This window comes from Heteronotia binoei, chromosome 1 (genome assembly GCF_032191835.1).
Source record: "Heteronotia binoei isolate CCM8104 ecotype False Entrance Well chromosome 1, APGP_CSIRO_Hbin_v1, whole genome shotgun sequence".
NCBI classification, from domain to species: domain Eukaryota; kingdom Metazoa; phylum Chordata; class Lepidosauria; order Squamata; family Gekkonidae; genus Heteronotia; species Heteronotia binoei.
The window spans coordinates 189999081-190013234 of NC_083223.1; the positions used below are offsets into that span (position 1 = coordinate 189999081).

A 14154-nucleotide genomic window follows, 5' to 3' on the forward strand; every position below is an offset into this window, starting at 1 on the left:
AAAAATATCCAGATATGGGATATCCAAATGCTTTCACCATTCCAGTGATAGAGGTTAATTGAAGAGAAGTCTGGAATCTGGATGGAACCATACCCATGGCTCATGGCTTCGTGCTGATATGCCAAGTATACACATTCCTTCCCCTATATACAGTTGCTTCTACTCAAGCATCTCTCATCCTGCAGACTCTCAAGTTCACCTCTTAGGCTTTCTCATTTTTTGAAAAGGAACCGTTCTAAAGAACAGGACCACTAGCATGAAATATGGCCTGAACATTTTTTAAAAAGCCAATCATTGTGATTACATGCAGCTTCCTCAAACAGAACCAGACTGTTGGTCCATCTAGCTCAGTATTGTCTCCCTTACTCTACCAGACTGCAGATCTCCAGGGTCTTACACACACAACAGTCTTTCCCAGTACTCACTACCTGAGGTCCTTTAATCACAAATGCTGCCTTCATTAGTTTTATGGTAGAAGATCTTTTTAGAAGGTACAAGTTGACTCATCCTTGTATGACAAACTGCACCTAATCTGCAAAACATTGTTAAACAGGGGTATTATGCTCAGGCCTCAGATTCAGTGGGAGCTCACAGGAGCACAGCTTCTGAACCTTTCTGAGAGTTCCACCTCCTTGTCCATTGAATAGTATGTGCAGCTGCATAACAATCCCTGAATGAGCTCCACCACCTATTTTTCTACAAAATGTCCCCTGATTATGCTCAAGTTGTGCAGAGGAGGAGGGTACAAGTAATAGTGCAAGTAATAGCAGTGGGGAAGGAAAATGCTGTGCTTCCCATCAGCTATTTTGTTACAGAATTGTTTCATAGGTACTGTGACACTTGCACAATCATTATGAACACAGTGAATGTGCTCCGTTGGGAAGGAGAGGATCACATTTTGCCACATATATGGTATTATGCTCTGAGCATCCAGTGAATGCAACACCCCTGCAATGAATGAAAAATAAGTGTGTGAGAATCCCTAATCCCTCCCTATACGAGTATAGGTTATGCATGTATCTCTCTCTCAGTGTTGTTTACTGAGCTTAACATAAAATGAAAATCTTGCTGAGACCATCTCATATTCACAAAGAAATACAGATTGTTTTTCTTTCTCTTATCTCTTTGTTTCTCAGCACGTGAGAAATATGCTTTAATATAAGAATTTTAAACTTGAGTCATTTACATGCATTTTGAATGTCCTGCTTGCACAGGGCCTTTGGTTTGCACACACATCTCATTTGATCACAAAATAAAGCATATTAGTATCTATCATGCAAATGCAAATCCCTCTCTCTCTGAACAGTCACAAATAAATGAACAGGAAGGCTGGAGCGGTTACATGGAAGGCCCATTACTGAGTGTTGGCCAGGATAAGCAAGTTTTTAAAAGAAGGATTAATAAAAGGGAATGCAAATGAACCTGAGGTAGATTTAGCTGTTAAGTAATACTCTTTTCTGGTAAAGAAGACATGCAAGGCATGAAACAGACAGACGTCAATCCTAGGAGCATGTTAGGTTTCTTGACACCTCTTCTAGCAGCCTGTACTTTGATTCAAACCTAGCCTTCCATAGGCAAGGAAGTGGGCAGTCCCACAATGTAAAGGTTAACACAGCTGCATGCACAGGTGATTGGATCACCTCTCCCACCTTTTTGAGGAGGAAATATTGACCAATTGGCTACCTATATGTGTGCTGTACACATTGCATTCCTGATGGTTGTATATGAGTTAGGCCTGAGGCAGTTACAAAGCTAATGGGCAATCTACTAGGGTTACTAACCAGTCCAAGGGCAGTTTGGAGTTCTCCCAGAATTTCAGCCATTCTTCAGACTAGGGTTGCCAAGTCCAATTCAAGAAATATCTGGGGACTTTGGGGGTGGAGCCAGGAGACATTAGGGGTGGAACCAAAATCAAGGCTGTGACAAGCATAATTGACCTCCAAAGGGAGTTCTGGCCATCACATTTAAAGGGATGGCACACCTTTTCAATTCCTTCCTTCCACAGGAAATAATGGATGGGGCACTTTCTTTTGGGGCTCATAGAATTGGACCCCCTGGTCCAATATTTTTGAAACTTGGGGGGTATTTTGTGGAGAGGCACCAGATGCTATACTGAAAATTTGGTGCCTCTACCCCCCAAAACAGCCCCCCCCCAGAGCTCCAGATACCCGCGGATCAATTCTCCATGATTTTCTATGGGAATAAATCTCCATAGGGAATAATAGAGTTCCCAGCAGACATTTCCCTCCCCTCCCCCCATTTTCTGAGGACCCTGAAGCAAGGGGGAGGGTCTCCAAACCGGGGGATCCCCTGCCCCCACCTGGGGATTGGCAACCCTACTTCAGACTACAGAGATTATTTTTTTTCTGGAGCAAATGGCAGCTCTGGGGAATGGACTCTATGGCATCACATCCATGCTGAGCTCACTAACAAGGCATTGTCTGCCCCCAATTCTGGAGTAGTCTGACCCCCAACCCTACAATCTACCCATCAGGACCTATTTACTGCAGTGATTCCAAGTCATGAGTCAGAACTAATCCATAGGTTGCAAAAGCCTTTAATGTGTCTTTTAGGTATTGCCATGGTGATGAGAGTAAATTGTATGTAATGTGCTACAGGAATCAGGGAGATGATCTGGCATCTGGAGTAGTTGTCAGTGGTCTCAGCATTACAAATGTTTCAATAGGCTGAAAGCAGCCCTGAAGTCAACCCTCTGCCCTACACCAGAGTAAGGAAATTCTAATTGTTGATTTTTCACACGTTCGAATATATGTATTTTTGCAAATATCAGGCATCTAATATTGCAGTTCAAAGCCAACAGGGGTTGGCAAGTGGGAATACCAGCTTCTCAGACTGCCATGGCAATTGGGTATTTAGCAGCAGCTCCGTGTACAGAGATTAGTGATAATGATGATGCTTTTGGCCCCATGCTGTGAAAAGCTTCACTTGCTACTTTCTGCATAGCAAGCTGCTATTCAAAGCATAAGAACAGTTCAGTTCATTTGTTTCTGGTCAGTGAGCCTCCCAACTGGCAACTCTTCAGAAGAACCAGCCAGGTAGTAGCCCCTAAAATGGATGATGCATTAACATAGGATCGCACAGTTAATGTCTGTACCTATGTAATGGGATCTGCACAAACCCTGGATGCCATACCAACCAGGGCCTGGGGAATCTTCCTCACCTAGGATCTAGCCAGCATTTCTTTTGGATACTTTTTGGATCACCAGACACTTCCTTTTTTGGGAGGCAGTTCTTTAAAGGGTTCTTTCTCATTTATGCCACCATATCCTCATGAATGTTCATTTTCCAGAATATCTCAGTGTCAAAATACTCTTTTGTTTACTCATTTTGTTCTGGTCACTCTAGAAAAGCATATGCCCACTGACATCAGTCTTTTTTAGTAGTTATGGTCACGTGTATTGGGTATGCAGGAACCACATGTATTGGGAGTAGGAGTGAAACATCAGGGTTCTGGTGCAAATGTACTGAGGAGGAAAGTGTGTGTGTTGCCTCATTCAAACATGCTGGCTGGGTTGTATGTAGTATGCTTTCCTGGTATATGTGATAAAACATAAAGAGCAATTATTCTAAAATGGGTTCCCTGCCCAGTAATGACTACAGACATTGCAGGCTGATGATAAAACACCTGAAAGGCACAGGTGGTATGCTCACTGCTTATTACCCTTATTAGGCCTACACAGGAGCAATTCCAATCTGCATTACTTAAGTTTCATTCTGTACACATTTTTTGTTAATACTGTTTATTTGCTGATGTTCTATCACTTTGGGAGGGTTTTTTTTTACAGGAGCTAAAATGGAAATTGCTCAGACCTGGATAGTCCAAGCCAGCCCAATCTCATCAGATCTCAATAGTTAAGTAGTGGTTGACCCTGGTTAGTACTTGGATGAGAAGCCACCAAGGAATACCAAGGCAAAGGCAGGCAATGGCAAACCAACTGTGTTTATCTCTTGCCTTGAAAACTCTATAATCTCTATCTTGATGGCCCTTTTCACCACCAAAATGCAAGTTCCCCCCAGTTTCTTTCTGGAATTGCCTTATAGACCTTCCACCATAGCAATTCAACAGGAACAGCTGTGGCAGTCTGTTTCAACAAGACCAAAAAGAAGTCTTCTGTCACCTGAAAGATTTACAGGCTTATTGATGCACATCTGTTGAAAACACATGCCACAACATATCCACTATTCTTGAAGGTGCCACAAGGCTCCTTCTTGTTCTTCAGCCCTTGTTAGTGAAGCTTAGTTATTATTCTCCTTACATTTTCACCCTCATTTGCATTTCTCCCTTGCTGACAGCTAAATTAGAGGTTTGTGGCTTCAGTGAGAAAGAAATTACTAGCGGGCCCAGTCCTTTCCCACAAATTCCAGCAGCGAATCTCTCTTGCTGGCATAGGCTGAAATTCAGTCCCAGCAACCTTCCTATTGTTCTGATGATCTGCAGCACTGGATGAGGGACAGCTGCTTAGTTCCTTGCCTTGGTCTGGCTGCTGGCATTGACGGTTTGCTACAAAGTTGTAGCTGGAAATGGCCATGAATTTTGTCTTGATTCATTCTAGCTGTTTGCTCAGCCAGTCACTTTTAGCCCGGCTCAGCAGGAAGGACATTTCAGAAAATTAGAGGTGGCACACTAACAATGTGTGGGTCAGTGACTTCCCTAAGAATTGTTTGTGATTGCCATGATCTGACAAAATCAGGTTAGACAGGAGGCATTTTAAAGAGCATCCCATGAAAAGCTAGCTAGGATGGGATACACCTGTATAATGGGGAAGCAAGAGGACTGCCATCCTCTACTGATGAAATATACTCCAGTGCCTTCAGTAGCTGCCTAGGAAAAGTTCAGGAAAGGCAGATTTTCATGTCCCTGTATTGCAGTGGTGCAGGAGCCTTCCTCTGGGCTGATGGAGATGGTCTTTCTCAATGCTACCTTTTACAAAAGAAAAAAAGCCAAGAGGAATCCTGTGATCTTAGAGAGGGCAGGGTGGCATGAGGAATCAGTAAGGCATAAAGCAAAGGAGGAAGGCTGTAAATCTATGATGCTGGAAGGTAGCTACAATAACAGAAGTGTCACTGGCACAGCTTCTCTGCAGGCTACAGGGCTGGCCCTAGACTGTCTGGCACCCTAGGCAAGGCTAACACACATACTGATGTCACTGAGTCAGAAGGCAGGCGCTCTAGGCAATTGCCTAGTTTGCCTGAGCAGAGATCTTTGAGTCAGAAACCTCCCCTCCTGGAAAGTAAATGAAGAAACAGTTTGCTACCTGCAGCACTTTCCAGGGAAATGCAGTATCTGAGCAAAAGAGCCAGGTGATGCAGTGGAAAAACTAAAGATCTAAGAGAAGACCTCCACTCTGCTATAAAATTTGCTGGGTGAACCTGGGCCAGTCATGTTCTCACAGCCTAATATACTTGATGGGGTTGTTGTAAGGGTAAGATAGGGAAGGGAGAACCACATATGATGCTCTGAGCAACACACAGAAAGCGCCCGATAAAAAGCATACTATACAGACAGAATATCCTGATTCAAAAAGGATGCCAAGCCATAGCATTTACATTATGTTCTGCAAGAGCACTATCATGGCCTAATATGCAAATGAGTTCCTGCTGAGCTTTTTCTACAAAAAGCCCTCTGTGAATCAATGGTGATGTCAGGGGGTATGGCCTAATATGCAAATGAGTTCCTGCTGGGCTTTTTCTAAAAAAAAAGCCCTGTGTAGAGGTAATTTCAGGAGAAACTGCAGAGGGATATCTGCAGTTTGCCTGATGATGCATATTGCTGCAACTGGTTGGCACACAGATGAAGCTGCATACAATTAGTGATGGAAATAGTTTGTGTTCTGAATTTTGATCAACTGTATGAGGCATTTGATATATTTAGAAGAAGAGAAGAGACTGGATTTATACCCCGCCCTTCACTCTGAGTCTCAGAGCGGCTTACAATCGCCTTCCCTTCCTCTCCCCACAACAGACACCCTTGCAAGGTAGGTGGGGCTGAGAGAGCTCTTTAGAGAACTACTCTTGAGAGAGCAGCTCTTCCAAGAACCATGACTGACCCAAGGTCACTTAGCAGGTGCATGTGGAGGAGTGGAGAATCAAACTCAGCTCTCCCAGATTAGAATCCATGCACTTAACCACTACACTAAAATACTTGTAAAAAACTGCTTCTCATTGAAGCACAGAATTTGGTGAAAATCAGGCCAGCTTTGACTAGAGTAATTTTTTACTAAGCAAATTGTATTAAGAAGGTTGCTTTGTACAGCAGTGTAGGATCTCACAGCCTGTTCTGAACCAAATACACTTGTAAGCAACTTCCCTCAATTCCTTTCTATGGTAAAGGGGTTGAGGTGCCACTGTAATAACTGGATACACTGTGCTGAAAATGGCATATTGTCCAAATCAGAAGGGCAAATTGTGCTGGTAAATATGTAGGAAACAGAGGTTATGCCATACTACTTGGATCTATATGCTTACAGCTGCAATAACTACCTAAGTGGGTTGGGCTGCAGATGGCTCACTGCTTACAGTGGGTGGGGGGAGTGGAAAGCTGGGTCACACTGGTATAATAACAGAAGTAGTAACGGGACACACTAGAATAGGAGCAAAAGTAGGAACACTTCAGACTGAGCTCAAGGTATGAGTTTGCTACACCCTTTGGCTGGAGATGGTAGATTTGTTCATTAACCAAATAGGCCTGACTCCCTAAAGCAGGCAACACAAGTATGCTCCAAATTACCACTGCTGTATAATATCCCTTCTTGCATAGACAATGCACTGCAGATGGCTGGAGCTGTATAACTCTACTGCAAAGGAGAAAGCCAGACAGCATTTAAAAAAAAAATAGGCATGTTTGTTGCAGAAATTAGAGGAAAACCTGCAGTGGGGATGAAATAGTGAAGGGAGGGGCATCTCTGCTGTAGCTGGCAATCTTCTCCATGGCAGAAGGAAAGTTAATCTACCCCCACCCCAATGGATAGGGTTGCCAATCCCCAGGTGGGGGCAGGGGATCCCCCAGTTTGGAGGCCCTCCCCTTGCTTCAGGGTTGTCAGAAAGCGGGGGGAGGGGAGGGAAATGTCTGCTGGGAACTCTATTATTCCCTAGGGAGATCACAGATCCGCTGTTATCTGGGGCTTTGGGGGGGCTGTTATTTGGAGTATAGGCACCAAATTTTCAGTATAGCATCTAGTGCCTCTCCCCAAAATACCCAAGTTTCAAAAAGTTTGGACCAGGGGGTCCAATTCTATGAGCCCCAAAAGAAGGTGCCCCTATCCTTCATTATTTCTTATGAAAGGAAGGAATTGAAAAGGGGTGCCGACCCTTTAAATGTGAGGGCCAGAACTCCCATTGGAGTTCAATTATGCTTGTCACAGCCTTGATCTTTGCTCCACCCCTAATGTCTCCTGGTTCCACCCCCAAAGTCTCCTGGCTCCACCCCCAAAGTCCCCAGATATTTCTTGAATTGGACTTGGCAACCCTACCAATGGACCACTTGGTAAAATAATCAGGGCTGTAGACATCCTGGAGCCCCTTCACTCCCACCAGCTGGAACAGTCAGGCTTGTTTTTATTTAAGTCCCAACCTTTCATTAAGATGACTCAGCTAGAAGCAATCCTCACTCTTGTAGTGACATTTCTGAGGGCCAAAGCCTTTTTGATCACAATTGCTTTCTCATTGTGTATCAGACCCTTGCAGAGGAATCTTAGGAGTCCTTGCTCCATTCCATCCCGTGCCTCTTAAACAGCACTGTTCTTTGGTAGAACACAGATACCAATTTTGCACACAGCTTACCACGCAGTCACGTTCCTGTTCTCTGCGCAGCGTCCATTGGATTTTCCACTATCTGCGCTGGAGTTACAGGAAGTGTCGCGGCTTTCGTGTAGAAAACATAAACCGCTAAAACTCTGACTGATTTCGCACACAGCTTACCCTGAGGTCACGTTCCTGTTCTCTGCGCAGCATCCGTCGGATTTCCCACTGTGCCAGAGTTACAGAAAGTGCCACGGCTTTTGCATAGCAAACGTAAACTGGGTTTTAGCGGTTTATGTTTGCTACGCGAAAGCCACAACACTTCCTGTAACTTCGGCGCAGATAGTGGGAAATCCAACGAATGCTGCGGAGAGAACAGGAATGTGACCGCGTGGTAAGCTGTGTGCGAAATTGGTACCAGTTTACATTTGCTACGCAAAAACCGCGGCACTTCCTGTAACTCCAGTGCAGATAGTGGGAAATCCGACAGACGCTGCGCAGAGAACAGGAATATGACCGCGGGGTAAGCTGTGTGCGAAATCAGTCACAGGCTGGACACAGTGAGGTGGCTTAAACCCCACTGACATCACGAGGAGAGAAGGAACCAAACTCTGCAGGAGTGGAGCCCCAATCCATGAAATGCCCTGGGAACCTGGATAACGTATATAAAGTACAAATCATATGTCAAGAATTCTGCTACATAGATTTCAGTGGGGAAAATGTAAATGCGAAACAGTTAAATTTAATTTTTCACATGCATAAGAAAGGGTTTGGGGGATCCTTTTAAAATTTGAGTGCTTGTAATTTTTAATTTTTTTTATCATATTTAATTACATACTGTAACATTTTGACTCTTCTGTGTAACCATTTTGTAAAGGCTCCTTTCTGTAGTGTTCTGAGGTGATGTCTGTTATGCTGCCTCTTTGCCTTCCTTAGCATTTCCTACTTATTTTTGCTGCCATTAAAGGCTTTTGCCTTAGAATTCTTAGATGGCCCTGAAGAATAGGATGGCTTAGTTATAATTGTTAGAATGACAAAACAGTCAGCACCTGCGGGTGCTCTGAAGTAAAAGGGGGTGCTTACTCTAAATAAAATAGTGGTCTTTAAAAAATACAAATAGAATTTATTTATAAGTATGTGACTGAACAACAAAAAAATGACATCATAACCATTTCTATATAAAATGCTTGTTTTTAATATTCTATGTGGTTTTTAACTGTTGTTATCCACCCTGAGCCCATTTGGGGAGGGGGGGGATATAAATTTAAATAAATAAATAGTTTCAGATAGGTACATAAGCATAATGGTTTCAGATAATTGTACAATTCTTGTTTCCCTAAAGTTCCTTAAATAGATCTAGCCACAGAGGCTAATTTCCACGCAGGCTTATATTTTCTCTTGCTGCTTAGACTCATAACTTAGGCACAGAATATAGAGTTCTCTCGTACTCTACAGCACCTCACTCTATCTCCTCACCTCCCGCCCCCACACTAACAGTAACTGTCCCTCACACAAATTCTCTCTGAACTCACCAATCAACTCCACCCCCCAGGGTCCAGCTACCATCCAATCATAACACACTTCAATCACCCATCCTGCCCCTCTATTTCTTACTCTGTAAGCCTGTATTGTAACTCACAGCACCATACATAGAAAGTGCCACATTAAAACATATAAATAAAAACATACACAAAATATTTACATATTGAAAACATTACACATATCAAGATGGGATTTTCAGTGGCAGCAGAGATAAGAAGGTGTCCACATGAAAGTTCACAAGTAATTAGGGAGCAAATCCCCTAAAACAGAAGCCCTTCTATGACTTACCCAACAGTATTTCCATTTGCACAAATAGGAATACTCTGGGCTTTGGTTTGTAGCCTGAAGGCCCTTTGAAAATCCCAAATATGGAAAAGTTACATGTAAATATAACATTATTTTAAAAAAAATTATGGAAAACCATTTACCACATCTTTTGTTGGATGTTGTTTGCCCATACAGGGCAAGGGCTTCAGTGCCTGAGGTATAGGGAGTTCCTGGATGCTTTTAGGAAAATGGGAAGGTGGGAGAGTCTGGAGAATAGTTTGCATAGCTTGCAGGTATAAGGATGCAGGTATGTTCCCCACCAGGCTGTTGAACTTGTCCTCCCCTAGCAGAAGTGCCCAGTGCTCTGGGTGTTCTCGTAGGAATCCACGCATCTTGAACCGGGGATTCGGCATAAATAACAAGAGGTAATCAAGGCAGAGCTTTTTGGATGCTGCGTTGACTCTGGACTCCCACATCTGCTCCAGGATGACATCCAGTGGGGTGAGCCCTTTACTGTCCTCTATCCTGGGAGAGGCCCCATTTCCTAGGAGGATGAGGACTGTCTCAGACCTCAGAAGCTCACAGGCAAGATGCAGAGGGGTCTTACCATCTTCCAGATGAAAGCAGCCGGTTCTGTTGATGTAGGAGTTCAAATTAGGCAGTTTGTGTGCAATGCTGATGATCAGCCCCAAAATGTCTCTCCTGTCATATGTTACAGCCATGGCCAGATGAGGGGCAGAGGATGGGCAACAGCAGAAATGTTCTCCAGGGACTTTGAGAGCCTCCTCTGGAAAATGAGACAGTAGATACTGGGCATAAGGCAGATGATTGTGCACCACTGCATATAGCAGGGCTTCCGAAGGAGAATAAGTCCTCAAGCTGGCATTTTCCTCCCAGTAAAAATACTCCATAGTCCTCATATCTTCAAGCATCCACACAGGCTTGTGATCTCTGACAGCCTGGTAGAACATATAGGATAGGAACTTGCAGTGCCTGCTCTGATCGTCCTGTAAGCTAGCCTGGTTACTGGTCATGTCTCAGGTACTGAAAAGCAGACCTTTCGTGTGGAAGAGATTCTCCTTTCAATGGAAGGTTGATGCTCAGTTTGAATGCAGATCCCAGAGGCTGTTGCAGTCCTCAGATTCTCCTTGCAGCCTGGACTGCACTAGCCAGAATGCACAGCGCTTCTCTCACAGGCTGTTCATCTCCACCCATTCATTGTTTTCTCCTTCTCACTGCAGTGGTTTTGTCGAAGTAAGCACAATTTCACACGCTCAGTTAACCATTGCCATGCAAGCAGGCAGTCAATGCAATCGGCTCCTCATCCGGCACAGGCTAGCAAAATACCGATAGCTGTGATTTTATAGATAAAGAGAGAGCTCTTTAGAGGAGGCTAAAATTAGCTTTGCAAGTGAAGCAATTTTCTGCCTGCACACAGTGGCCAATCAGAGCAGACAGTTGCTGCAGTAAATATTGTGATGCAGCTGTGGTGCACAACTTGATGATTGAGGGGCCCCGGCATTGTTTATATAAGGGTGTTGTATTTATTCATTAGGTTTTTAACCTACCCTTTCTCCAGTGAGCGGAGGGTTTTACTTGCCTTGGAAGGAGCATCTGCTGGAAGAAACAAGGGGACAGTCTGGGTTGATGGGTTGTGAAGTCCACATTAGGAAATTCCTGGAGATCCAGAGATAAAGCCTGAGAAGGGCTGAGTATGGGGAGAGGAGGGACCTCAGTGGGATATAATGGCATATGGTCCATCTGTTTGTTTTGATGTGCACAGGGCTGCCCCGTGGGAGTTGGCCAAGTAGGCGGTGGCCTGGGCTGCCTCCTTCCCTCATGAGCCACGCTTGCTTCATTCCCGACCTCGCAGAGGCTGCCCAAGCTGCCTGGAAAGATCTCTTCCCGGCTTCCTCTGAAGCAGGAGAGGGCCGCTAGGCTCTGAGTGCACTCGCTGCCACGTCCCCCAACTTCACTGAGGCTCGGGCAACCTTGGTGAGGTCAGGAACATTACGTAGCAGGTGCGCTTAGATCCAAACTCTGAGCACACTCACCTCAACGAAGTCAGGGGGCATGGCAGCGAGCGCACTCAGAACCTGGCTCTAAGTGCATCCGCTGCATAATGTTCCCGACCTCGCCAAGGCTGCCCGAGCCTTGGCAAAGTCAGGGGACATGGCAGCAGGCACACTCTGAGCCCAGCTCTGAGAGCACCCGCTGCCATCCAGACGCACATCCTGGCCCATGCCAGGCCCTCTCCCACTTCAGAGGGAGCCAGGAAGAGATCTTTTCCGCTCCCTCTGAAGCAGGAGAGGGCCGGGCACAGGGCTTTGTGCCCCCCAATGATGTCACTTCTGGTGATGTCATTGGGCCGCATGCACAAAGCATGTGCAAATAGAGCCATTGAGGGGGGGGGGGTTGCTGGAACAGGGGCAGCCTGGGGTGCTAGAACCCCTAGCACTGGGCCTGGATGTGCAACCTGTACTCTGGGCAAGAAGCTACTGTTAGGACAGAATACAGAGAAACAGAATGGTTTCTGATTGGCAAAACTGTCAGACAGGGATGCATTTAATCTCCTGTCTCTTCAATCTGTATGCAGATTATATTTTAAGGAAAACTGAATTAGATGAAAATAGAGTGAAAATTGGTGGAGGGAACATTAACAATTGGAGATATGCAGATGACAGTGCATTACTAGCAGAAAATAGTGAAGACTTGAAACAACGGCTGTTGTAGGTTAAAGCAGAAAGTGCCAAAGGAAGATTACAGATGAACAGAAAGAGAGTGACAGTAATGACTACTAGGGAATTCCACAACTTTAAGACTGGCAGTGAAGACATTAAAATTGTTCACAATTTTCTGTTCCTTGGCTTCTTCATCAACCAAAACAGAGACTGCCTCCCTCCAAAAAAAAATCAGAAGGAGATTGAGAATGGGATGAGCAATGATGAATAAACTAGAAAAGATCCTTAAGAGTAAGGATATGTCATTGGTGTCCAAGATCAAGATAATTAACACCCTCATATTCCCCATTATTATTGTATGTGTGTGAAACTTGGCAAGAGAGGAAACTCACAGGAAGAAAGTTTATTCATTTGAAATGTGGTGCTGGAAGAGAGTTTTACAGATATTGTTGACTGCTAAAAAGACCAATGTGGGTTCTAGATTAAATCAAGCCTGAATCCTCTTGTCGAGGAGTCAATGGGCTGACCCCATAGGGTGACCATAATGTCTGAAGGCCAGCCAGGGACACCTGGGGGGGGGGGAGGTAGGGGCGCGCGCGCGCCGCCGGAAACAGGAAGTGACGTCACTTCCGGTGACGTCACTTCCGGTGATGTCATGCCACCGCTGGAAGCAGGAAGTGACACCACTTCCTGTGACATCATTTCCCCCGCGTCACCTGCCGGAAACGGGAAGTGACATCACTTCCTCTGACATCACTTCCCCCAAATGACATCATTTCCCCCAAATGCCACTGCCGGAAACAGGAAGTGACTTCACAGCACTTCCTGTGACGTCCCCAAAAATCCCCCAAATATCACCGCCGGAAACAATTTTGTTCTCAAATCCTGTATATACTTCATCAGTATATGGGATAAGGCACTTTCTCAACTGTGCTGCATAATGCAGCCTATTTATTTTGTCCTGTTTGCTCTGTTGGCTCTATCTGCGCCACCTTCATCACTTTCGGGGTGTGGATCCCCCAGTGGGGTGCTCTCCCGACTCCCTCCGCCGGCTGTTTCTGATAGCCCTGCGCCCCCTCTTTCATTTGATATGTGTCCCGTGCGGGTGCCACCCTCCCGCCGGGAGATGCCGCAAAATGAGCCCCCTTGAGGCTTATGGCGGCAGGGCTCGGGGGAAGCGAGCTAGACTGCTGTTCTTTTGAGGGGTTATAGAGTGTTTCGAGCCCATCCCTGTGGCATCGGTCTCATCGTTGTGGGACCCAGGGGGCCGGCGCAGCGGCCCGCCGAAGCAGCCTGTCACTAATAACACAGGTCGAGATGCAGGACAGGAACCCGGAAGTGACCGACAGGCTGCTTCAGCAGGCCGCTGCGCCGGCCCCCTGGGCCCCACAATGATGGGACCGATGCCACAGGGACGGGCTCGAAACAACAGAGCCAACAGGACAGATAGAGCCAACAGAGCCAACAGGACAAAATAAATAGGCTGCATTATGCAGCACAGTTGAGAAAGTGCCTTATCCCATATACTGATGAAGTAAATACAGGATCTGAGAACAAAATTGCACTAGAAGACACAAACACAAAGCTCCCTTACACTGAATCAGTGCTTGGGTCCACCAAAGTCAGTATTGTCACATAAGAGAAGCCCTGTTGGATCAGGCCAGTGGCCCATCCAGTCCAACACTCTGCGTCACATAAGAACATAAGAGAAGCCCTGTTGGATCAGGCCAGTGGCCCATCCAGTCCAACACTCTGTGTCACACTTAAGAACATAAGAGAAGCCCTGTTGGATCAGGCCAGTGGCCCATCCAGTCCAACACTCTGCGTCACATAAGAACATAAGAGAAGCCCTGTTGGATCAGGCCAGTGGCCCATCCAGTCCAACACTCTGCGTCACATAAGAACA

The 14154-nt window shown here is 45.5% G+C and overlaps 1 protein-coding gene across 1 annotated transcript; it reads right to left on the reverse strand.

The window, feature by feature from the left end:
• Positions 1-303: 303 nt before the first annotated feature.
• On the reverse strand, positions 304-11045 carry LOC132587179 (ankyrin repeat domain-containing protein 9-like). Its single transcript, XM_060259421.1, has 2 exons — positions 9729-11045; positions 304-532 (listed from the first exon to the last, which is right to left on the reverse strand). Exons 1-2 carry the CDS (start codon positions 10599-10601, stop codon positions 485-487), a joined length of 921 nt encoding a protein of 306 aa, XP_060115404.1. The 5' UTR covers positions 10602-11045; the 3' UTR covers positions 304-484.
• Between the last annotated feature and the right edge of the window lie 3109 nt (positions 11046-14154).

Bases quoted from the DNA above. Each gene is read 5' to 3' on its own strand.
- LOC132587179 (XM_060259421.1), bottom strand. From the start codon at position 10,601: ATGACCAGTAACCAGGCTAGCTTACAGGACGATCAGAGCAGGCACTGC. The intron at 533-9,728 runs GTAAATGGTTTT...AATGTTTTGCAG, and splicing joins AACATCCAACAAAAGATGTG to ATTAGGTGCAGTTTGTCATA.